Raw genomic sequence first — 23638 nt, forward strand, 5'->3', positions numbered from 1 at the left:
GATAGAAAGTTAGGTAGAAAGCTTCACAATGCAGCTTTTGTTTTGGCTATCAGTAAGGACAATGCCATAATTAGGGGTGTAACGATATCCAAACATCACAATGTGATAAAGATCACGATATGAACCTCACAATAATACGATAATTATTACAATATTGTGGGGGATATTGTAAATATCACACTAATGTTGGCGATATTTAAAAAAAACAACTCATGATATAGTAAAAAAAAAAAGAAGAAGAAGCTTAGAGAATAATCAAGCACAATGTTGTGTTTTTGTACATAACAGCAGTGAAGGGAAAAAAAAGACTTTGCATGTCATGCCATGTCATTGTTATGTGCGCCTCTTTGCTCTGCGGCGTGAAGTATCACTTTGTTTCACAATGCTGTGTTTGGCTGAAGTGGGCGAAAAGTATTGTTTTTTGGTGGAGATGTTGAAAAATATTTGCTTGTATGACTGATTTATTGGCAGTGACCAAAACGTTCCTAATTCAAATTAAACTACGCTCGTAAAAATAAAAAACACTAGATGGTGCCAGAACTACACAAATGGAATACAACCGCTTTTTTAACTGATCTGTTGTTTTTAATATTGTGACATGATGATGATATCGTGGCAGTTTTAATATTGTTACATCCTTATATGACGTGACTGTGTTCATCATTAGCGGGTAGATACAAGCTAACATGATCAAATCTAAATAAGCCATCAACAGAAACCGATATGGCAAACTTTGTTGACAATATTTATAGTGTGTAGATGAGATGTCAAACTACCTTGCTTGGATTATACTTTTGGCTAAACTTAATGAAAAATGAATTTCTCATTATTAATTTAAAGATTGCAGCTGAACTGCGCCTGTTTGTGGGTCTTGTTTGCATACAGTGGATTGTTGACATTGCCACATATACCTAAAAAAAAAAAAAACGCAGTTAAACACCTATATTTTTTTCTTGAACATGATAAAAACCCCACAGGGTACCTTTAGTTTTCACATTTACAGTGGTTGATAAAAAAAAAAATACTGCCTGATCCCTGTCTCGTTATCGTCTGTAGTTGTTAAAGCGTGCAAGATGTATATCTTATCAGCCAGATAAGACCATGTGAACTTATCTGGACAGTGTTGTTTAATCATTAGCCGAGCCGTGCATGATGGCAGAGCAAATCGCTTTGAAGCAAACAAAAACCCAAGTGCGGGTTTAGCATGTCTCTCAGTCATTAACAGTGTGTAAATCAGTAATTCCCAACTCGTCTGCTGTGGCACATTAGCATCATTAAATCCTCTTCTATTGGTTGATTACATTTTGTATCCACTGATGTGATCTCTTTATTTGGTGGTGTGACGTGAGATTTGCGACTTGACCAACAGCTCATTAAACAGGCGAGACGTTTTCAAATGGGCGCTTCACTTTACTTGCAGATTTGACAATCAGACATCAAAGTAAACTAAGTACAAATGAACACAATATCAAGTTTCAAAACACAGTGAAGCATACAACTGTCATTAAGATCTTTGTTTCTTCTTTCTGTCGCTAACAGAGCTAGCTAAGATTGAAATGTGAACGACACAACAGTGAAATTAACTCTGCCATAAATTCATTAAAAAAACAAAACAAAGATTATTTAAAAAATCGGGGCTTCAGGCGGTTAACATTTTTAATTGTAATTAATCGCATGACTTCAGTAAATGCACGATTAATCACATATTTTAAATGTGTTTTAAATGTACAATAAAAAAATCACGGTTTTCATACTCTTGTTAACAAAAGTGAAAAAAAATGTAACTAATAGAAATAGTTCAAATGAATTTTTGACTTTTATGGTCGTCACTGGCAATGAATTGATAAAATAAAAAAAGAAAAGATTATTAAAAATTGGGGGCTAAAATTTTTAATTGAAAATAATCGCATTACTTCACTAGTTAACTCATGATTAATCACAAATTTTATATCTGTTCTTTTTTCTTTTTTTAACTCTTAACAAAAAGTAAAACTAATAGAAAAAGTAAAAATGAACTTTTGACGTTTATAGCCGTCAATGGCAGTGAATGAGTCAAATACAAATGGCGAAAGCGAAGAATGTTTACCTTCAACGTGATGAACATTGTCTTACGATTCAGGACTTCTATTTCATTGCTTTTGTGTCTTAAAGTTCCTTTCCCCCCAAAGTCTCTTTGGTTCTTTCTCTTTATGCGACATTGTCTTTAAAAGCACGACATGGGATGATTACATGTCATTTACACGTCTCGGCTGAACGCTGATGCCAAAGACGAGTTCATATGGACAGTGTCTCTCTCACAAATTGCTTTGACGATGAGGCCGTGCCGCCGTCATAGATAGTGAAGAGTGACGTCTCAGAGTTTGGGGGTCCCTTCCCCATTGGGCCTTCTCCGGTTGAGCCGTTCTTTCTCAGAGACTTCCGAATCCCGCTGGAGAGCCGGTTCGACACGCGCCTCACCACTCGGCTGAGTCCTTTATTCCTTAGCTTGACGAGGCCCACGTCGTCCTCCAGCTCCTCGGGCGGCACGTCGATGTTGCCCGAGAACCAGAACACCCACCAGATGAGGCTGAGGAAAATGACGATGGCGCCGGCGTAGATGAAAAGGTCGTGGATGGCCAGGCCCCCGAACACCCCCACCATCATGATGAGCACGCCGAGGACGTCGTGGGCGACGGCGAACCAGAAGGAGCACTTGCAACGGCCCACTCCTCTGCACCTCCTCTCCATCGCCGCTTCCACCTGCACTGGGGTCGACATGCTCCTTGAAGAAGATCGTGTCCGAATGAATCCAGATGTGAATTTCCGAGCAGCAACGTGCTGGGAGTCGCAGGCGTAGCGCTAAACAAGCTCTGCAGTAACAACGGTCGAAGTTCAGTGTGGCTATCAACAAGTCGCACTGGCCAGCTGACTGGGGGGGGGGGGGGTTTAATCATCATCACAGCCACTGATAATGTTGTGGTTGACTCGCTTGACTTCCGTGCAAGCAGCGTCGGGCCACTTCTCACTCGGTGACAGTCAAAACAGGAGTGTGAATGTGTGTCTGTTTTTTTTAAGAGGCAGACATGCAAACCACTCAACCACAAGGCTGCCTACAACTTGGAACTAACCAGGTGTCAAATTCAAGTCCAGAAAGTAAAAACCCTGCCATAGTTCGGCTTTAGCCACAGGTGCTTCCGGGACCGGAGTTGGTGATCCCAGCTCTTCAGGGTCACGGTTGAGCTTGAGTCTCTCAGAGATGTCAAATCCAGATCCAGGAAGTAAAAACCCTTCTACAGTTTGGCTTTAGTCACAGGTGCTCGTACTCAACTGGCAGCTATGTCAAATCCAGGTCCAGAAAGTAAAAACCCTGCCGTAGTTCGGCTTTAGCTACAGGTGCTTCCAGGACCAGAGTTAGTTGCTCTTCAGGGTCACGGTTGAGCTTGAGCCTCTCAGGAGGTGGCAAATCCAGGTCCAGAAAGTAAAAACCCTTCCCCAGTTTGACTTAAGCCACAGGTGCTCGTACTCAACTGGCAGTTATGTCAAAACCAGGTCCAGAAAGTGTAAACCATTAGCCACAGGTGCTTAGGTTGCTAAGTCCAAACTGTGGCAAGGTTTTTCACTTTCTGGATCTGGATTTGACACCTCTGGTCTGAGATAAACTCAAGCTCACCCCGTGACCCTGAAGAGCAGGTCATGGTGAGGCTCAGGGGTCAAAATGGGTGGATGGCTGCATATCATTATAGTCATGCCACTTGGTAGTAGCACCGACGCCGCCTCTTCTCTTTCAATATTGGCATCCAAACCAATCCCACCACGACAAACATCAATCCCACGGACACGCAGGCGGAGGCGACGGGTCCCGTCTGCACCATCTTCAAGAACTGCAACAGGAACAGAACCACGCCCACGCCCGACATCAGAGACCCCATCACGATGGAGATGATGGATTTATGGAGATAGGCCCAATCGGAGGAGGCCGCCGTGCCCGATTGAGAGTTCGGACACAAACGACCGGACTCGTCAAAAAATGTTGTCTCGTCATATCCTTCCATCGCGTCCACAAAAACACGACACGCCTAAAAAAACGTTAACCACGACTTAACCGGTCACCGTGTCAGAATCACCCCAAACGCGGCGGCCGCCTCCCGATAGCTGTATATCATCTGTCATGTGCTTATTCTCTTGGCCAGAAAGCTGTTGACATCCTGTAATTCCAGATGGCCCCGCACCACACCCACACACAACAACTCATCGTGGATGAATGGACAAGACACACCCACCCGATGAAGGTGCCGTCACTCACCATTGGTCGTCTCGCTTCGTCGTCCTCAAGTTTTCACCGAAACATATTCCACCGCACACGAGGGCAAATTATGTTATATATCGAGTCTGCATTGTTTTCAATGTATTGCAAATCAGAATTTTTTTTCTTCACATTTTTTATTTAGTAGTAGTAGAATTGCTCGTACAGCAGCTGCACAAGCGCGAGTCGAAGCCCCACACAACAGCTGCGACATGTGCAGGGATCAGATGACATAATTGACTTGAAAGCAAACGAGGCTGAGGCACACGGGAAAGAACGTTAAAAAAGGGGTGAACTATCATGACAATTAGTAATAAGTGCAAGATTAGGCAAATGTATGCTGGCTTGAGGACCAAACATTTGTGAATTTTGTCATTTAGTTTTGTTAGGGGGAAATGTACTTGTTTGTCATTCAAAAGTTTAGTTGATTTTAAGATCACCTACTAAAGGTTATAGTGCCTTTTTAGGTTCATCCTGAAAAAGTCCCAACTTTTTGGGAGTATTGTATTTAAAACACTTAGGGGGGGGGGAAAACATTCCAATGTGATTTTTAATTGACAAAAAAAAAAAAAAAAAAAAGATTATATTTCTAAATGTTACTCACATTTAGTTGTTTATAATAAAGAAATTAACCAATTAATACTTTGAAAGAATAAAAAAAAAAAAAATTCTTTCTAAATGCTGAAATAATGCAACAAATCCTAAATGTAAACAAACACTCAAAAGAAAATGAGCAGGCTGTAAATGGCCCACGGGCCATACTTTGACCACCTCTCATTTATGTTTGGCCTAATGTGAGACTGAAAAAACGAATACTGTACATATAGTCATGTAGTGGAAATTCTATGAGGGAGGTTTAAAAATGGATGGAAGGGATTGTTAACATATGACAACGTGACTTTTTTGACAACAAAGTGCACAAATACTCATTCTGTATGATCAACAAAGGCATTTTATTCTGACAAAGGATTTAGAAACTAATTCGGTCGATAATTGGACATACTTTGGTCGAACTAAATTGAGATGTTGAATATATTGACAATTTCACAAAATACTGTATAGCATCCCACAAGAAAATCATTTTGCCATGGCTACACTTTGGCCGTTTTGTTTTTTAGTTTGTTAACCCTGCCATTTTTCTTGGTCATTTTGAACACGATGCTTGAATATTTCTTATCAGCAGGCTTGGTCTTCTTCCGCTGTGTCAAGATAGAGAGAGAGAGAGGGAAACAAATAAATAAAAATCAAGGACTGAAATGTTATTTGACATGAAGCTGAATTATTTGGGTTGTGCGCAACACTGACCTGCAGTTTAGGCTTTTTGCCCTTTTTCTCTATGGGGACCAGCTCGGGAATTTCTTCATCATCATCATCATCTTCTTCATCGTTCTCCTGCTCTACCTTCCTTTTCTTTGCCTTCCCTTTCCCATTTTCTGCAGGGGCTTGTTTTGTGTCCTGGGGAGTTTCTTCAGCAGCCGACTGCTGAAACGCAACATGCACAAGGCGGCCATTACACACCGCATTTGGGAGTGTTTGAACTCAAATCTGTTCTCACGTTATTTGCCTCTGTGACTTTGAGCTTCATAAGGTGTTTCAGGGGTGAATTGTAGATGGGCAGAGCCACAGATTTTTCACTCTTTACGTGGATTATTTTCACCACTGGTCCTTTCTACAAAAAACAAACAAAAAAAACAGGCATTTAGGCATAAGGAGTGCTGGGGGAAAGACGTGAACGATAAATGATGCCATATCTCCTCAAACAATGGTCTCCACTGTCATTAGATGCCATCATTAAAAAAAAAAAACATCTTGTCCAACATGGAACACTAATGCCACCCAGTGGCAGAACATTATATCAACACAAATCTCTAACTCAATGTTTCACACTCATTTAACACTATTACGACTAGAATTCTAAAACAACTAAATCTCCTAGTCGTCATTTTGACGGCTTGCGCTCTCGCACTCACTTGAAGTATTTCTATTAGTTTAACCCCCCCACACACACTTTTGTTAACAAGAGTATGAAAACCTAGAAACATTTTTTACTGTACATTTAGAACAGATATAAAATTTGTGATTAATCGTGAGTTAACTAGTGAAGTCATGCAATTAATTATAATTAAACATTTTAATCGCCTGACGCCCCTATTTTTTTTAATGATTTTTTCTTTAAAAAAAATTAACTAGTGAAGTCATGCGATTAATTACAATTAAGAATGTTAATCGCCTGAAGCCCCTAGTTTTTAATAATCTTTTGTTTTTAAAAATCTTTTCTTTAAAAATAAAATAAATTAACTAGTGAAGTCATGCGATTAATTACAATTTTAAAAAAAAGTCCCTAATTTTTAACCTTTCTCTTTTTAAGAGAAAATATATATTTTTTTAAAAAGACTATTAAAAATCGGGCGTCATGCGATTAAAATTTGCAATTGTAATTAATTGCATGACTTTACTAGTTTACTCACGATTAATCAAAAAATTTATATCTGTTCTAAATGTACAATAATTTATTTTCCAGGTTTTCATACTCTTGCTACCAAAATTTGAATTTTTTTAAAAATATAAATAGTTCAAAATAATTTTTGACGTCTACAGCCGTCATGGCAGTGAATGAGTTAATAAAAAAAATACTGTATCAACGAACTAAAAGATACAACCCCATTTTTATTTGGTACTTGTACACGTTTATGTTAATGTTGGGCTGTACTCACCACCCGTATTTTTTCCATCACAGTTTGGACAGCCGCCTCGATGTTTTCCGTCAACTCATCAACAGCCATGCCGGTGTGGCCAACACGCGCCATACTGAAAAATACATCATTGACGACATCTGGTCAAAGTATACAAAACGTACTCGACGATTACATGCTAGCTCGGGTTCAGCTAGTGTGTATTGAAGCAGTAGAGGTAGACTCCACGGAGGAAGGAGGTCAACCTGGATTTACGGCGACTTTCCGTGGCACTAGCATATCCTGCATCAACCACTTAAGAAAATTGACAGTTTTTGTGCTGTGCTACAAATGACATGCAGTGCAATGGGATTAACAAAATATTTCTTCACCATTTCCAATCATGCTTGTTGTCATTGGGTTAGTGGGTGAGTTAAACTGGTGAAAAAATGAACTTGCTTGTCATTCTAAATTTGGGTAGTATAAAAAAAAAACCTGGTTTAAACCCACCAGCAGGAGCCCTTGTTGTTGACCTTCACACTAGTGCCTTGGACCACTTTCTGGATGTCTTCGGCCAGATGTTTGCTCTGCAGGTTCACCGCAAGCGGCTCCCTGGAACAAGAAAAAGTTGTCAAGATGTATCCTTCACCTTTTGTATGACAAAACAAAAATAGATGAACATTTTGGGTATATACAGTGTAACGGGAAATTGACTTTTTAATTTGTGGTTTAAGAAGGTTGTGTAGACAAGATGTGTTTTTTTGTGTGTCTAAAATCATACTTTTTCCTTTGGTAGAAGTGTTTCCCGAGTTGGGACGGCAGACGGCGGCGAATGCGGTCATCAGAGAGGAACATGCTGAAATTCCCCAGTAGGCGTTGTTTCGCCTCAAATGGTTTGTACTCCGTCTTCAAGATGTTGTAGGGGATGATCTAACAAAGATGCAGTGATGTGACTATTAATGTCATTCTACTCTTATCCATAAGGACTTTGAGAAGTAATTATGATTACCTCAGTGATATTTTTAACGCCCCTCTCTTCCATCAATTTCTTGTAAAACCTCTGGGTTTGCTCCCCGGTCATTTGGGGCTCGTCTCTGGTGAATAGGCAGACGTCTTCTGCGTCTGTGCGTTGACTATGAGGCAATGGACTGATGACCAGACAACAAAATAATTAGATATAAAAAAAATACAAATAAAATAAAAAACCTCCTATTACGATGCAATGACGTTCTAGAGTACACCAATTGAAAATGTACAACTTGCAAGTTGAGTAGTTTCAAATTGCGTGTGTAGTAATATATATATAACAGACAGATAAATGTTACAAGAGCCACTTACATCCGAATGGTCTGCGCCTCCTTTGGGATCTTCCATAGGGTGAAGAGTAGACTTATGATTTGAGACTCGTCCGTCAAAAGCTTTTTTCCGGCAGCCGCCTTGGTTTTAATGAATGCCTGGAGGGCTAGAACTGACCTTTTCACCTATGGAAAATAATCACTTGGTTTAATAAAATGTTAGTAGAAGACTTTTATTCGAGGCCTGCAATTAACAAGTTATGACTCCACCATGCGTGGGTTAGCTTCGCGGCTAACAAATACGCGAAAGCCCGACATTATGGTCAATGCTTAAACATATTGCCGATCAAGCATTAGCCCTAATAACCTAATATTGGCTAACACTGATTCAATTGGTTAAAAACGCATTTTTTTTCTTACCTGTGACCGATCCAGCTCAACTTGCTGTTTGTCGGCCATGTTGCCTTCACGTGTTGCAAGCATGCGCGCATGCGTAGTTACTTACAGCGTAGTGATACGTCACATCACACATGGAAAACTTTATTTGTACGGCAAAGCGTTCCTTGTATGCAGTCCAAGCTTTACGACAGAATACCATTACTGCGGCGGTGAGTAGCGCGCATTTGTAAGTAACGCGAGTTATTACTAATGACGTAATAACAGTAAATGCTTCAGCTTGATGCTTTTTTTGTTCCCGATTGGGGAGACTGATAAAGGTCAGTCGGCGCATGAAATACAACATGCATGTAAAAAAAGAAGAAGAAAAAAAGACAAGACAAAAAACAAATTTTTACTCAAGCGTCATGATTAATTTATTTTTTCATGTGGCTTTGTTCTGCAACATTGCATGTTTGTTCGTCCTTGGTTTATTGGAGTTGCGTGAGAGACTAAACTGTTGGCACGGCAACGCCTAACAAATAAAATGTCCAAAGGGACTTACACTCTCATTCTTAAAACTGAAAATGCACTCATCAAATTATAATTGCATGAAGTTTTTGTTTTTGTTGTAGGGAACAAAATCATTCTGTCGTCCTAATTTTTGCTCTCCCCAGACTTAGTAACACTGCATCCATCTCCACAGTAAAAACAAATGGTGTGGCGAGCCGACAGCGTATTCAGCCATGTACTGTAGCTACATTAGTGGCGTAGCAGAGCTCTCAATATGAGAACACTGGACACTGTTTCTCACTTTAGATTGTTCATCATAAAAACTGATCCAGTCTTGTTATTTTTCATTTGACGCGATTCATTCCCCTCTTTGCTCCTTTGTTGGAAGTTCTTCTCTTTAGCATAGTTTAGTAGAAAGAGAAGCGTAGCTGTTGTGGTTGGCCCCAGCAGCATAATTTCCTCCTCTGGTGGCGAGCAGAAGAATTACACAACTTGGGCCACTGTTGCATTTAGTCCTTTTCTGGCACCAGCTTCAGCACTTTTCCGATGGCGATGGTTTTGCCTGGTTGGTAGAAAAACAGGTGTTTTATTTTTGATTTTTTTAAGCCACAGAATTACTGAGTGGAGTGTCCTTACCTTCATCACGTAGCGTGAATCGCCCCATTTGAGGAAAGTCCTTGAAAGTCTCCATGCAGATGACTCCCGCTGCCCGGAATCTGGCGATACAAACCTGGTCCTGCTTAACAAAGCGCGGCCGTGTTTTACTTTTCTCTCCCGTCTTCTTGTCCACCATACAAATTAAGGCCTGCGGTCAGGATGGAAATCAAACCAAAATGTTAAAAAAATAAAATAAAATACCGTAAATTAAGATTGCACAAGGCAAAAACATTTGCTCCAGTTGAAGTGTGGGTGGAGACTTACTGAGATTTGCACCTCTTCGATGCAGGTATGGAGGTGGAGGACTGCATTGTAACCAGGACAAATGATTGATTTGTGCTCAATGATGACGATCTGAAATAAATAGTGTAATTTGATAATTAACCTCCCCCCCCAAAAAAGTTTGCTACTTAACTAATTGTAATTAAATGTGTTGCCTCACCTGAGCGTCAAAGGTGCGTCCGGTGTGGCAAAGGTTGTCGGGGCTGCACAAGATGAAGCCAGGCAGGATCTCTTCTTCCTCGATGCCCTTGAGCCTCATCTTCAGGTTCTCCCCGGAACCGGCGTCATCAGTCTCCACCTCATCGCTTAGGAGGCTCAGTACTTCCACTATGTGCTGAAAATACATGTTTGTATTACTGAATTAACATCATTCCTTTTTGACACCTTTTTTTTGCCGGACAATGCTATAAAAATGAGAACATCTCTCACCCGGTTTGGCATCATGACCAACTGCTGGGCTTTGCTGATGCTTCCGGACTCCAGCTTCCCGAGAATGACTGTACCCATGTCCTAAAATACAAACACGCATTCAATCTACTATTACGTTACTCTGTAAATGGGTTAGGACAGGGGTCAGCGACTTATACGAGAAAAGAGCCATTGTAGGCCAAATAAGTGACAAAAAATATGTCTGGAGCCGCAAAACATTTGAATATTGTGATAAACGAAATAGTGTGTTAGTCTAATGTACTGAGGGCTCTAGAGCTAATTAGAGCTGCACCATAACAGAAATATATGAAGCATCCATGAGATAAATTTTCATCAACCTTTCATCTTTCGCTTCTTGATTTTTCATAAATGTTTAGACTTTTCTGTGAAATTTCTGACTTTTTAGGAGATTTTATGTCAATTAAAAATGTTCTGCCTTTTTTGCATCTTTTTTATTTATTTAAATTTTTGGCAAATTTGTGGATATTTTATGGCAATTTGGGGAATTTCTTTTTTTGTTTTGGATATTTTATGTTTACTTTTTGAATATTTTCTTTCCTGCCTTTCCTTCATTTTGTATGGACAATTTTCAGGATATCTTTTGTTTTTGGACACTTTATGGTTACTTTTTAAACATTTTATTTTCTGCCTTAAAAAAAAATCTATTTTCTGACCTTTTGGCAATTTTTGTAGACATTTTATGGTAATTTTTGGGATTTCTTCTTTTGTTTTTTGGACATTTTATAGTTACTATTTGAATGTTTTCTTTTCTGCCATTAACATTCGATTCTCTGACATTTTTTGGCAATTTCATGGACATTTTATGGTTATTTTCTACTTTTCCTTTTCGGACATTTTATGGCCACTTTTTGAACATTTTTAGGTAATTTATTTCAAAACATGTTCATCTACCGTTTGTCTCTTTTTCTGACGACTTAAACATTTTTGGAATATTATTATCTAAATCATTAATTAATTTAAATAATATTTTATCTAAAAAAATGTAAAATGTAAAAAACCAAAACATTTTTTTTTTTGAGATCCAAAGTGAGGGGCTAAGAAGCCAAATGTTGCCCCAGAGTCACAAGTTGCAGGCCCCTGGGTTAGGCAAATCAATTAAAAAATTTGGAGCAGAGGCGTTTATTGTGCAATCACAGGAATGAAGAATATCTACATAACGGGAAAACACACACACACACACACAGATTCCAATACTTTGTGTATATTTGAAGGAAGAAATTCAGTCACTTTGGCCTCACATTTGCTGGAAACAAATCGGATCTGTGTCAGGCTTGTTGACCTGCTCACCTTGTACTTATCGACGATGGGTAGTCTGACTGGGCCATGGAAGGATCTGGTGAAGTTTGGCAAACTATCCAAGTGGGGAATAAATGGCAAACCCCTGGTGGAGACAAAGCATGAAAATGGTTCTTTCTGAAACTCTTCCTATTCAGTCCATCTAACATGTCCTCCCTTTTATGTGCAAAAAAAAGATTGAATAACTGCAGCCATCACACCAACAGTTCCACTTACGTGTACCAAGGACATTCAGTTAGGGGTTCCTTGAGGTTGGCACCTGTGAGTCCGGAGCAAGGCATAAAGTAGATGTCCTTTTTGGGGTTGAAGCCAACCTTCTTTAGAAATGGCACCAGCTTCTCCTTACACTCTTCATACCTGCGAGTATATAGCAAACCTCTGAAGAATCAGTAGAAATGCTACATTTGAAAAGTCCCTGCCGTGCGTCCATTTCCTCTGTAATCAAGAAGTCACAAGCACAACCACACCATGCTCACTCACCTGTCTAGGCTCCAGTTGACAGTGGGGTCATCCATCTTGTTGACCAGGACAATGAGATGCTTGACACCTGCCGTTTTAGCCAGCATGGCGTGTTCCCGAGTCTGTCCACCTTTTTCAAAACCCGTCTCAAACTCGCCCTTTCTGGCCGAGATCACCTGACGCAGATCAAGAAGAATTACTTCATAAAAGATCCTTTTTGTGACATGAAAATCTGTATGTCAAACAGTTCATCTCACCAGGACAGCCAGATCGGCTTGTGACGCTCCTCCGATCATGTTTGGGACAAAGCTCTTGTGTCCAGGAGCATCCAGGATTGTGAAGTGTTTTTTCTCGGTCTCAAAATATGCCCGGCCCACCTCCACTGTCTTCCCTTTGTCTCGCTCCTCCTGGTTTGTGTCCAAAGCCCACGACAGGTACCTGCAGCCACGATGAACAGTCAATAAAAGGTACATATGGTCACTGTCAGGCTGAAATCGAAACTTCTAGACTGTCTGCACTTTATCTGTTATTTACATTAGCGCTGTCAAAGTTAATGGTTTAACTAATTCATTAATCACAAAAAATTATCGCATTAACCATGTATTAGCGCAGATTAATCACACTATTAATTTTGAGCGCAGATGATCCTTTAGCTTGACAGCGGAGGGTTACGTTAAAGGTAGTACAGGTTGTGTTTGAGCAATACACATAACTACATGCATTTAAGTCAAGCATTTATTAAATCTTTGCGTATGATATTCACAATATTATGTTCATGTCAAACTATTGGGGTTATTTATTTTCCTCCATTTTAAATTATGCAAGTAATTAACTGATTAGAGGGGAGGATGAGCGTGTGCAGTGGATAATTTTTTTGAAGATGCCCTCATAATATTAAATGTCGAAAAAATTAACACATAACAGGTGCTCTTTAAATTTGGCGGGCAAAACATTTAGAAGAAAAAAAAGAGGCTTTTTTAAATTAGGCGATTAATCGTGATTAGTCAAAATCCTAAAATGTGATTAATCTGAATAAAAATTTAATTGTTTGACAGCTCTAATTTAGATGCAACTTAACGAATTTAAAGTGGTGAAAGTGGCGCTTAAAAGCTCAAATGTCTGAAGTACTATAATTGTACTAATTATAATTAATGATTAATAATTATAATTTTTTAGACTATTACAAGTGAAAATAGTATGGTCAGATACATCTTCATTGCAGAAGAAAGGTCGTCAGTTTGGATCTAAGTCTTGTGTGTCTGCCGCATACTACGGGGGTTAGTCAACTCGTATTTATTGCGTTACTCATGAACCGAGGGCTTTTGAAAAGGCGCTTGGGAGGGGAGGGTGACGTATACACAGGTATGTGCTTTTGTGACAGACTAAAGCTTTTGTACGGTCGTAGTCTTGACGTGAGCACAGATTCTGATGAGTACATCTTGTGCCACGTTAGCACCATTTCAATCCATAAATTTGCCATTTATTAGCATATGAAATTAGCATGATAATGGGTTGGTGTTGTGTTGATGTGAGTGTGCAATAGAGGTGCAACGATTAATCGACAACTAATGGATTACCAAATTAATAGATAATTATTTTGATAATTGATAAAGTTTGAGATGGCGTTTTTTGGATTTCCTGTAAAGTTGAGGTTCTCGGCAGATACAAGGATTCCGCCCAACAGTGACGTTATGTAGAACTGTATCAAAAAAACACAACCGCCGTAAACTGGACAATGTATCACATCATATCATATATACCCTGCCTGACGTCACCAACTAGCGTGTCACTCAAAATGTTCATGGAAATGATAGACCCATTAAAATTTTTTATAAAATCAGCATTAAATTAGAATTGGACACTTCTAAAGGAGAACCCAAGCCATGCTCACCATGTCTCTCTATTTTTTTCTTTTGCCTCCCTTTCATATTTTTCCAAAGTTCGTTTTTCCACCATTCCAGTTAAATACCTAAGAGAAAGACACACGTACACAAAAAACAATATTATTAGCTTTTTTACCACTCCAACATGCATCCAATGAGAACCTAGGTGATAATTACACTTATTAGACTTAAGGTTTACTCACATGATCTGTCCACCAATAGTTGATTTTCCAGCATCTACAAGTCATATAAAAATGATGGTTAAAATATTAAACTGTCATTTTGAAGTCATCTTAGACCAAGGATGATGCAGCTAAGGTTACTCACCCACATGACCGATGAAGACAACATTCACGTGTTCTTTCTTGGGAGCGTCCGGCATTGAAGGCGCCACTTTAGGCACGGGCATCTCCTCCTCTTCCTCCTCCATGATCATCTCCTCCTGGCTGTTAGCGTAGGGCTGACAGTCCCCCGTCGCCCCCGGGTCCTTCTGTCCGCCGCCTCCCCCATCTCCGCCCGGCTCATCGTTCTGCTCCCACGTCTCTTCGTTGGCTGCCAAGTCTGCCTCTGAGTTGCCGTTCGCCATCGGAGCTAAAAGCAAAGTTTCTCAAAATTCTTAGTTTGTACTTTTGATTTGAAAACACACATTGTATTGTTAAATATGTGCCTTGAGTCAATAAAGGCTGGGAACTACGGTTCTACATAATTTAAGTCCTGAGTGGGCAAGATTATGGTTCCATACTTTGCCCACCCCTGGTATAATCAATGACAAATTTGCTGGGCAGAAATGGACTCAAAGTTCAAAGCTTCAGCCTTGGGCGTGTAACGCCATCCAATGGGAAGTCTATTTCAGACGTGGAACAGTGAGGTTGCATCATAACTTTTACACAAGGCAGTGCTCGTGGTTCACCAATGCCAGCAATCCAAATAAGGCTCTCTATGTGAAACTTGAACAGAGCCTCCTGGCATTCCTGATTAGTTTGACGTTTCAAACATTGCTGCGAGTTAGCAGCGTACCCTGGTACTTGACCACACACCTCCAGTGTTAACAACATGCGCTTTTGTAACCTGACGACAATCATTCATTGTGGCTGCATACCGACTGTCTGTGCCACTTCCATGCTGCCAACTGGATCAGGGGTACCTAAAAGGGAAGAAAAACAATAAAAATAATAATTATATTTTGTATTCATCGCATAATGGTGGCCACGTTTTAGTTAATGTAGGCAACTGAGTCATGAATGAGCTGCAACTAGTGACGACACGGAGTCGACGTGTTGGCAAGTACGCGACTTGAAACAGGCTAACTTTAGCTGCGTTAGCAAGATAGTTAGCAAGTTAGGCTAAGTTCCAAATTGTTTTCTAGCTTTCGTCTAAACTTACCGTCGGAATGAGGCATTCCGGCGACGTTGCTTTGAAGAAAGGTCGGCACGAACACCGGGGCGTTGAAATTGGGGACAAACGGCTTGGCGTTGACGTTGAGTGCGGCGAAGGCGCATGGGAGATCCGCCGAGGTGGCCGGGGCCTCGGCGTCTTCTTCCAGCTCCCACGAATCCGGAGCCGTGTCTCTCGGGTCCATTGCTGCTTTGACTAGAGTTGAGGAGCTCTCCTGTGCCGATACAGCGGGTAGATGTGTGCTGTTCTGCTAAAAAGTCGGTTAGTTAAGAGTAGGTTTAAACACTTGACAGCGCCGTTGGTGAACTTCCCATTGCTATGCTGCTTTGACAAGCATATGGAGCGCAGCTGACGAGGAGTAGCGTTGAGGCGATGTGTGTCCTGCGGCCACCGCTAGGGGTCACCCTGCTAGCAGTGATCCTCTTTACGACGGGGCTCAGCCACGTACCTTGAATTTGTACGTAGGACGAGTAGAGCATATCCCATTTAAGAGAGACCATCTCTATTTTATTGTGTCAAATATTAAATAGGTCACATGCTACTAACAGTGCAAATGGAAAAAATACACTTGAAAACATGCAACAGAATTATTAAATAGTCCTAAATGTGCTAATATATATTATATTGCAATACAAAAATATGAAACTCCTTGGAAGTCACGTCAACTGAATTAACACAGTAGTAAAAACAATAATGTTACTAAACAGTAACAGCTAACTGTGCTAACAATGTATTATTTCTTTTTATGTTTCACTCTTTAGCATCAGCAATTCCTCCAGCTGTGATGGCAAAAGTAGCCTCATTCTCAGGCATATCTGGGCTGCAAAAACAAAGCAAGAAAACCGAAAATGATACATATGTTGTGGAATCAAAAGTTATGATCTGTGACTTTGTTATAAAAGTGATTCACACCTGTCAAATATTTTGGCAATTCTCATCTCAGCGCGTCCCTTCCTCAAGCTCAACCTTGTGGTGGAAGCGTGGGCCAGGATGTGCCCGCCGATCGGCTTCTTCGGATCGGCTTGGAATCTAAAATGGGGGGAATGAAACCAAAACTGCTTCCTCAAAACGTGTTTTACCAAATGAGAATGCGCAAACAGGTGATCCCTTACGTCATCCCTGCGCCAGGGTCGGCAGTCATTTGATTTGTCAAAAACACAGCAACATTGTACTCTAAGGAAGAAAAAAAATATCTTAATATATATCATTTTTGTACCTAAACAATATTCAGTACACAAAACACCTGTCATTTTGATGCTTTAAGTGGAGAACACACATACCAATTTTAAACATTTTAAACCGAATATAGTACTTGCGTAACGATTTTTAACATCTTAAACGGGGTACATAGTGATATTCTGGCTGAATTTCTAAAAAAAAAAGAAAAGACATGCAATGACAAAGACAGTTACATTACAATACTGATAAATCTGTAATATTTTATTATCATTAAAAAAAAAATCAGTGCAGCCCTTAAATTCCTTCTCGAGATAGTTGGAACATCCTTGGAAGTATAAACAAAACTGTAGTGATAAAAAAAACAACTAGTAAGCATCCAGATGTTTATGAAAGCTCCACAGTGCTGGTTCGGACCTTCAGAGATCTTCTGCAGCCTGGAGAGCATCTGAGCCAGTTTCTGCTGCCTCTCTGCCAACTCACCTCTGCCCGAGAAGTCAACTCTGAACAGAGCCATGATGGAGTCAATAATCTAAAGAGCACACATGCCAGAAATATCTACTTTATTATTCAAGTTATTAAATGATAAAACCCATCACTTATTAAGAACGTTTTCCTTACCAAGAGCTTGAACACTCCAGCTTCCTCATGAAATTTAGCTGCTACAAAGTCCAATAGCTCCATCTGGTGTTCACCTGAAGGAACAGCAGAAACGACTCTTGTTAATTCTTGCCTATTTGTATGTTCCCATGCCATTTAATCTTGTAATTAACTAATTCACTGCCATTGAAAGCTATAGTCGTCAAAAATTAATTTGAACTTTATATTAGTTTAACATTTATTTTCCATTTTTGTTAACAAGAGTATGAAAACCTAGATTTTTTATTTTTATTTAGAACAGATATAAAATTGTGAAGTCATGCCATTAATTACGAAAACTTTTAATTGCCTGGTGCTACTAATTTTTCATCTTTTTTTTTTTTAAGTAATTTTAATTATTTTATTTTTTTAATAATCTTTTCTTTTTTTAAGAAAATATTATTTAAAAAATTGGGGCGTCAGGCGATTAATAAAAAAAACACATAATTAATCGCATGACTTCACTGGTCAACTCACGATTAATCACAAATGTTATATCTGTTCTAATACCCAAAAAATCTAGGTTTTCAAACTCTTAACAAAAGTGGGAAAATTGTTAAACTAATAGAAATAGTTTAAATGAATTTTTGACGTCGATAGCCGTTAATGGCAGTGAATGAGTTAAGATTACAAATGTATTGATAATATTTCCAAACATCAAAACGAATTCCTTCAAATACATATTCTTCATGTACAGCATTTGTGATGCATATTTTTACTAGTATAGGCCCTGGCATAAAGAACGTTGTCAAGGACGGCATCGTGGTCCACATTAAACCTCTCGGCAATGTCTCTCAGTCTATCCGGGCGACTACAATAGACATTAAGGGTAATAGAAACAAAAGAGAAGGAAGAAACACACTCAAACAAAACGTGAACAAAATTGTGCTCCTGTTAATATGGTCTCATCAGCGCGAGGATACAAAGTGTTCTCTGTGTCGATAAAGATGACCTTCCCGCCTGAGTAGCCATCTTGTCCTGGCAGCTGAGCAGTGACTGGGACAAAAACAACATTGTGGAGAATGGACTGTATTACTTGATATAGTGTCCATGTTTTTTTATTTTATTTTGTTATATGTGACATACCGCAGAGTGTGTGGGAAAGTTGTGTTTTTCCTGTACGAAACTCTGCAGGATAATATCACATTTTAACCACAGTACATATATATATATATATATATATTAGGGGTGTTAAAAAAATTGATTCGGCAATATATCGCAATATTACAGACCACAATTCTCATATCGATTCAATAATCAGCCAAATCGATTTTTAATATATATATATATATATATATATATATATATATATATATATATATATATATATATATATATATAAGGACAATATGTCACCTCCAAAGGCTTCTGTGATAGCCATACTCTCCATTCCTCCACCCAACAGTTTACTGCAAAACCACAAATAGCAAGTTTGTGACCCAATTCCCATACCAAACATATTTGCTTCATTAAATTACAACTCAATACAATACAAAGTAACATCTTAACTCAAACTCCTGACTCCCAGTTGTGATGTGGAAAACGTGCTTCCTCTTGGCACTGTACTCAAAGGCAGTCTGGAAACCAACACTCTATGAGGACAAGAATGATCTAAAAAGTTGAAAAATCACACCAATAGTGTATGACATAGTAACTAGTGATTTTTACCAGCATTTTCCCGGCGGCCTCCTTGATTTTTTCCACTTTTGCTTCTGACAACCCCTTAATGTTGCACAAAGCCTTGCGAGTTGTCATTTGGATTCCTTTAACAGTGCAGATGCCCACAGTCTTGAGCTTTTTTATGTCTGCCATATTCTGTGGTGACAAATGAGAAGAGGAGGTTAGAGGAAATGGTTTCCAATTTAGACAATGGTTTAGTGATCAAATTTGAATTCATTGTAGTCACTTACTATCCCATGCTTTTGGAGAAGGTCTATGTCTTGGAAAAAGGAATCCTGTTTGTTGGAAGTCAAAGTGAATGTTGGACTGGTTTTCTTTGCCAGAATGTTCATTTGTTATGCGAAGGAAATTAACGACATAGCTTCTTTAGATAACATTAGCTCATGTAGTGCTGGTTTCTGATTAGTCAAAAAGCTTGAAAAGTGAAATTGTTTTTTACCTCCTCATCTTGAAAGGAAGCATTGTCTTCAACAACTTGATCCTCTGAGACTTTCATTGTGAATGCTACGTGGTCACAACCTTGTGGGAATTTGGGGACATTTCACGTTAGCCAACATAGCGTAACTAGCTTTAGCCGAGGTAAGCTAATTTCCAGAAATTAGCTAATAACAGTGCTGGTACAGTATTTAAAAGTCTAACGACGAACTAAGTGTTACTAGTAAGTACTGTAAATGTTAGAAATGTAAAACAGTATATATAACTGTTTTAAGCAGCTATGAATGAATGTATTAAGTTTGTATTAAGTAGCACACCTTCTCAGTCCTGGTGAAGCTTCGCGTCCGTCAAGTCAGTGGCGGGAAGGAGTCTTGGTCATGATAGTTTCAAGTGAAATGGGATTTTCGCCTTCTTAATAACGAGTTGAGCCACCGAAAACAGCAAATGGTGAGTTCAGGTGTAGGGGCCGATTGAGTTTCTGTTAAAGCATCCGCATATGTTTTTCAAATTGTGGAATAAACTACTTGTATGTTATTATAGACAGTACAAGTAGTAGACTAGATTTGATTGTAGTTATGGTATTCCCATTATTACTCAAAAAGTAATGTAACAATAGACACGTATGGTGAACAAGAGATAATTTTAGCTACAATGATTGCGCTTTTTTGATAACTCAATTCCTAGTTGTTGCTAATTATAGTTAACGTACCTGTAACAAATATTTTTGTATTTTAGTGCTTTCGAACAGCTACACAAGCTTGCAATTGGTATTAAAAGCCAATTAACATTACCTGCAAATGATATTTCTAGCAACACACTGACCCAATTCCTATATAATGATCTTTCAATAACAAGATTCAGTTGAACTGTGACAGAAAAGCAACACACATACACACACGAGAGCCTCATTTATCTCAACAGAAGCTTTAGAGAGATGTTTATTTCCTATAAAGAAATATTGAATGTAATATCACTTATCACATGACTCTTACAGTGTCACTCTGAACTTAAACATATCCTACACTAACAAGTGGAGGAATGATTCAGAAAACATACATTTTCAAACACAAAAAGCAGACAAACTTTTTTTTCAGGATGATATACGTATTTTTTACATATATTAAAAATAAAATAAAAAGATGGAGGCGGTGCCCCTGAAAATCAGTCTCTGTGTGATGTTGAAGGAGAGACAGTGAGACAGACATGCTAAGACGTCTTCTAAGCATTGGATGGTACGAGCCAAGAGTGATGGAGTGACCGAAAGGTTGCATGACTGGTGAAAAAGAAGCTCAAGCCTCTTTTTTGTTGTTAAAGCAGTTCTTTGTGTTTCTTCGCGGTCGCTCTGTCTCCCCTTGCGGCCGCCAGCCCAGCATTATTGTGGCAGCAGATCTCAGGCTTGAAGTGGGCCACGCATGTTCCTCAGATCTTTCCCGGGGCTGCCGGCATCATGCCTGGCATCCCACCAGACATTCCGGTGTTGGGCCCCAACAGGATCTGGGGAGAAAAGTTTGGTATGGTAATCGCATTTGAGGTGATAACAATCGATATATTTTATTGCTGAATCCAAATCTAGATTATTATTATTTTGTTGAATAGGAATAATTGTTATAATACGGCAAATTTGGTGCTGAAAACTGTTAATAGCCTGAAATGATCTAATGCAATGGTGCTCAAACTTTTTTCAGCCATTTTGTTGTCATGTTGAAATGGGACACAAATGTTACAATAAGCAAATCACCTGTCTCTGCTGCTGTAACTGCTGCTGCTCCAGCTGTAGCCGCTCCGTCTCAAAGACCACAGGCAACACCAGGATCATGAAGGAAGTCGTTCCCACCCAGAGGGCCGAGCGAGAAAAACTACAACGAGAAAAGATGAGAAGTGTCCCAATTTAAATGTGAAAATTGAAGGACGGATACAAAGATAGACCAGTTAGCAAATGTATCTTTACCTGTAAAACTTCTTGGCCAGTGAGACCGAGCACTGTGCTGAGAATTCAGCAGCTGTGCGAACTGTGTCTGGAAACATCTCTGTCAGGCCCCACAACCTCTCCACCATGGTCTCATCAAACTAGAACAAAAACACATCAACTGAGCCATCATTCATCCAACTATGCCACTGGCGTATAATGACAAACAGAACAAATAAATGCTCCTTAATTAAATAACAATTTAGGTCTGTATCAACTTTCTGGGATTGGATGTGCCGGTAACGCTTCCTTATCTAACCGGCTGACTCTCCTCAAGAAGCAAGCTAGTTTGCTAGGTTTACTACAGCGTTACTGCTGTTTTAGCTAAAAACACTAAACAAATAAATACAACTTGATGCTTAATAGACAACAAATTAAACATGTTTAGGGCACAACGGAATTATTGGGAACTAACATCATCATCATCGTCGTCCTCGTCGTCGTCAATTTCGTCCTCCGGGGGCCGGGTAGCCACCGGGCCCGCAGCCGGGGAAAGCTCCTCGATTCCGGCCATGACTTCGCTTCTGTCCCGGTGCGAGAATGTCTCGTCGGTCAAGCAGCGCACAAGAATTAAGATGGACAGACAATGCAACAACGTCTATTGCTAAATTACAGTATTTTAAACAACTGCCAAGTTGCTCCTAAAAAAACCCTGCTAATGCTAGCACGCGTGCATCAATTCAAGTCTGAGGTCACCGGCGTAACGCATGCGCGTGGGAACGTCGGGGTTAAGTGACGTCACCTGACAGGGGTCATTTGGTACTTCGCGTAGATTAAGTACCGCCCTCTAGCGTTTGGGTTTCTTAATGTAACCACTGACTTTGTTTTGAACTGACCAAAAATAACTTGTTTTCGCTTACCAAGTTCTCTTCTGGGAACATTGGATGAGCAGGGATCCAAAAAAATACGTTTAAACTTCAAACTTGGTTGACATTTAAAGTGCATGAGTGTAACCAGTACTCTGAACAAGGAACAGTTTATGAATATGTCACAAAGTGTAGCCTACATAACTCTACATAATAATGCATTATAAATGCAGCTATGTCAGTCTAGGATGGGAAGGGTATGATACACAATACAGTACTATTCACAGAGCATTTATATTGTCATTAGTGTCCTGAAATATTGGTTCCATTAATTTAGCCATTTCCTGTAAAATATTTTTGATTAAAATGTATTTACTCTAAGAAAGTTTGATTAAAACGTATTTATTATTTAAAAATAGTAAAATAAACTCTGTAAATGTGTATATGATAATAAACAATAGCTACTTACATGCGTTTATTTTACTACTGTATTTTATTTATTTAAAACTCGTTTGTAAAATATCTAAATGTTTTTTCTTACAGTCATGCATTTTTATTTATTTCTATTTTTTAATTAAATATGTAAATGTCCTATTTTACTATTGGTGCATTTACTTTATTTTATGAACTTGTTAATTTTAATATTCTCTTTATTTTTAAACATTTAGACAGATACAAGTAAAAATAATCATACATACTGAAAATCTGATTATTTTACTAATATTGGTAAATTTTAGGGATGTTTGATACCACTTTTTTCAGACTGATACCAGTACGAGCCCTTGAGTAGTCACCGATACCAAGTACCGATACCACTAGTACTTTTGATACATAAAACAATGACAGATTATTTTAAAGAAAGACATAAATACAGTATTCCAATATAGCATTTTTTCTTGAAAATTTCTATTGTTCTAATTTATAGTTCCTGATCATAAAACGACCACGAGCGGACGGGCGATTCTGGTATTAACCACCGTCACAAGTACAAATACCTTGAAATAAGGCTGGTATCGGTACTCGCCCATCGTAAATGTACTATTAAATATTAATGAAAAATATGAGTAAAAAATATATATATATATATTTTATTTTACATTTTAAATTTGTGAAATAAACAATGTGAAAATATCTATCTTAATGCGTCCTATTTCAATATTTACAAAATAAAGTATATATTTACAATAAATCAATGAACCAATTATTAAATTATATTTTAAAAACAACATTTTAACTAAACAATTTTAGAGAAAATCTGCAAAATTAATGTAACAAACATTACAGGACTCTTATTAACTAATAATGTCAATGCTCAGAGTAGGCCGTGAATGGCCTTACATTACACACGCATACATTTAACTTTAAAAAAAAGTTTAT

General features: G+C 38.9%; 5 protein-coding genes across 11 annotated transcripts; all 5 read right to left on the reverse strand.

Moving 5' to 3' along the window:
• Window positions 1-1389: 1389 nt before the first annotated feature.
• On the reverse strand, window positions 1390-2877 carry LOC147156958 (transmembrane protein 238-like). The gene has a single exon (XM_086064707.1). The coding sequence runs from the start codon at window positions 2755-2757 to the stop codon at window positions 2275-2277; it is 483 nt and encodes a 160-aa protein (XP_085920833.1). The 5' UTR covers window positions 2758-2877; the 3' UTR covers window positions 1390-2274.
• Window positions 2878-5210: 2333 nt separating this feature from the next.
• On the reverse strand, window positions 5211-8806 carry rsl1d1 (ribosomal L1 domain containing 1). 4 transcript variants are annotated; one of them, XM_086063984.1, is made up of 9 exons: window positions 8670-8806; window positions 8293-8435; window positions 7964-8102; window positions 7736-7884; window positions 7465-7566; window positions 6997-7090; window positions 5847-5951; window positions 5588-5761; window positions 5211-5481 (listed from the first exon to the last, which is right to left on the reverse strand). In XM_086063984.1, the coding sequence occupies exons 1-9, from the start codon at window positions 8730-8732 to the stop codon at window positions 5374-5376; spliced, it is 1077 nt and encodes a 358-aa protein (XP_085920110.1). In that variant the 5' UTR covers window positions 8733-8806; the 3' UTR covers window positions 5211-5373. The 4 variants fall into 4 exon arrangements, with proteins under 4 accessions (XP_085920110.1, XP_085920109.1, XP_085920107.1 ...); XM_086063983.1 differs by having other exon boundaries at window positions 5588-5764; XM_086063981.1 differs by having other exon boundaries at window positions 5588-5764; window positions 5838-5951.
• Window positions 8807-9032: 226 nt separating this feature from the next.
• gspt1 (G1 to S phase transition 1) lies at window positions 9033-15907 on the reverse strand. Its single transcript, XM_086063980.1, has 14 exons — window positions 15548-15907; window positions 15264-15308; window positions 14492-14755; window positions 14368-14401; window positions 14173-14250; window positions 12539-12719; window positions 12303-12457; window positions 12039-12179; window positions 11814-11907; window positions 10506-10586; window positions 10237-10410; window positions 10059-10148; window positions 9774-9942; window positions 9033-9699 (listed from the first exon to the last, which is right to left on the reverse strand). The coding sequence occupies exons 1-14, from the start codon at window positions 15741-15743 to the stop codon at window positions 9647-9649; spliced, it is 1755 nt and encodes a 584-aa protein (XP_085920106.1). The 5' UTR covers window positions 15744-15907; the 3' UTR covers window positions 9033-9646.
• A 132-nt stretch (window positions 15908-16039) lies between these two features.
• On the reverse strand, window positions 16040-19869 carry dmc1 (DNA meiotic recombinase 1). 4 transcript variants are annotated; one of them, XM_086063986.1, is made up of 14 exons: window positions 19807-19869; window positions 19494-19573; window positions 19285-19329; window positions 19043-19189; window positions 18884-18951; window positions 18731-18783; window positions 18461-18502; window positions 18298-18370; window positions 18094-18185; window positions 17357-17430; window positions 17153-17267; window positions 16672-16732; window positions 16472-16588; window positions 16040-16379 (listed from the first exon to the last, which is right to left on the reverse strand). In XM_086063986.1, exons 2-14 carry the CDS (start codon window positions 19548-19550, stop codon window positions 16310-16312), a joined length of 1014 nt encoding a protein of 337 aa, XP_085920112.1. In that variant the 5' UTR covers window positions 19551-19573; window positions 19807-19869; the 3' UTR covers window positions 16040-16309. The 4 variants fall into 4 exon arrangements, with proteins under 4 accessions (XP_085920112.1, XP_085920111.1, XP_085920114.1 ...); XM_086063985.1 differs by having other exon boundaries at window positions 18884-18966; XM_086063988.1 differs by lacking the exon at window positions 18461-18502.
• Window positions 19870-20393: 524 nt separating this feature from the next.
• On the reverse strand, window positions 20394-22184 carry tomm22 (translocase of outer mitochondrial membrane 22 homolog (yeast)). The gene is made up of 4 exons (XM_086064624.1): window positions 21871-22184; window positions 21438-21556; window positions 21228-21345; window positions 20394-20983 (listed from the first exon to the last, which is right to left on the reverse strand). Exons 1-4 carry the CDS (start codon window positions 21967-21969, stop codon window positions 20909-20911), a joined length of 411 nt encoding a protein of 136 aa, XP_085920750.1. The 5' UTR covers window positions 21970-22184; the 3' UTR covers window positions 20394-20908.
• Window positions 22185-23638: the final 1454 nt, after the last annotated feature.

Source organism: Leptonotus elevatus, chromosome 20 (assembly GCF_054856555.1).
Source record: "Leptonotus elevatus isolate MCC_2025b chromosome 20, RoL_Lele_1.0, whole genome shotgun sequence".
NCBI lineage: Eukaryota > Metazoa > Chordata > Actinopteri > Syngnathiformes > Syngnathidae > Leptonotus > Leptonotus elevatus.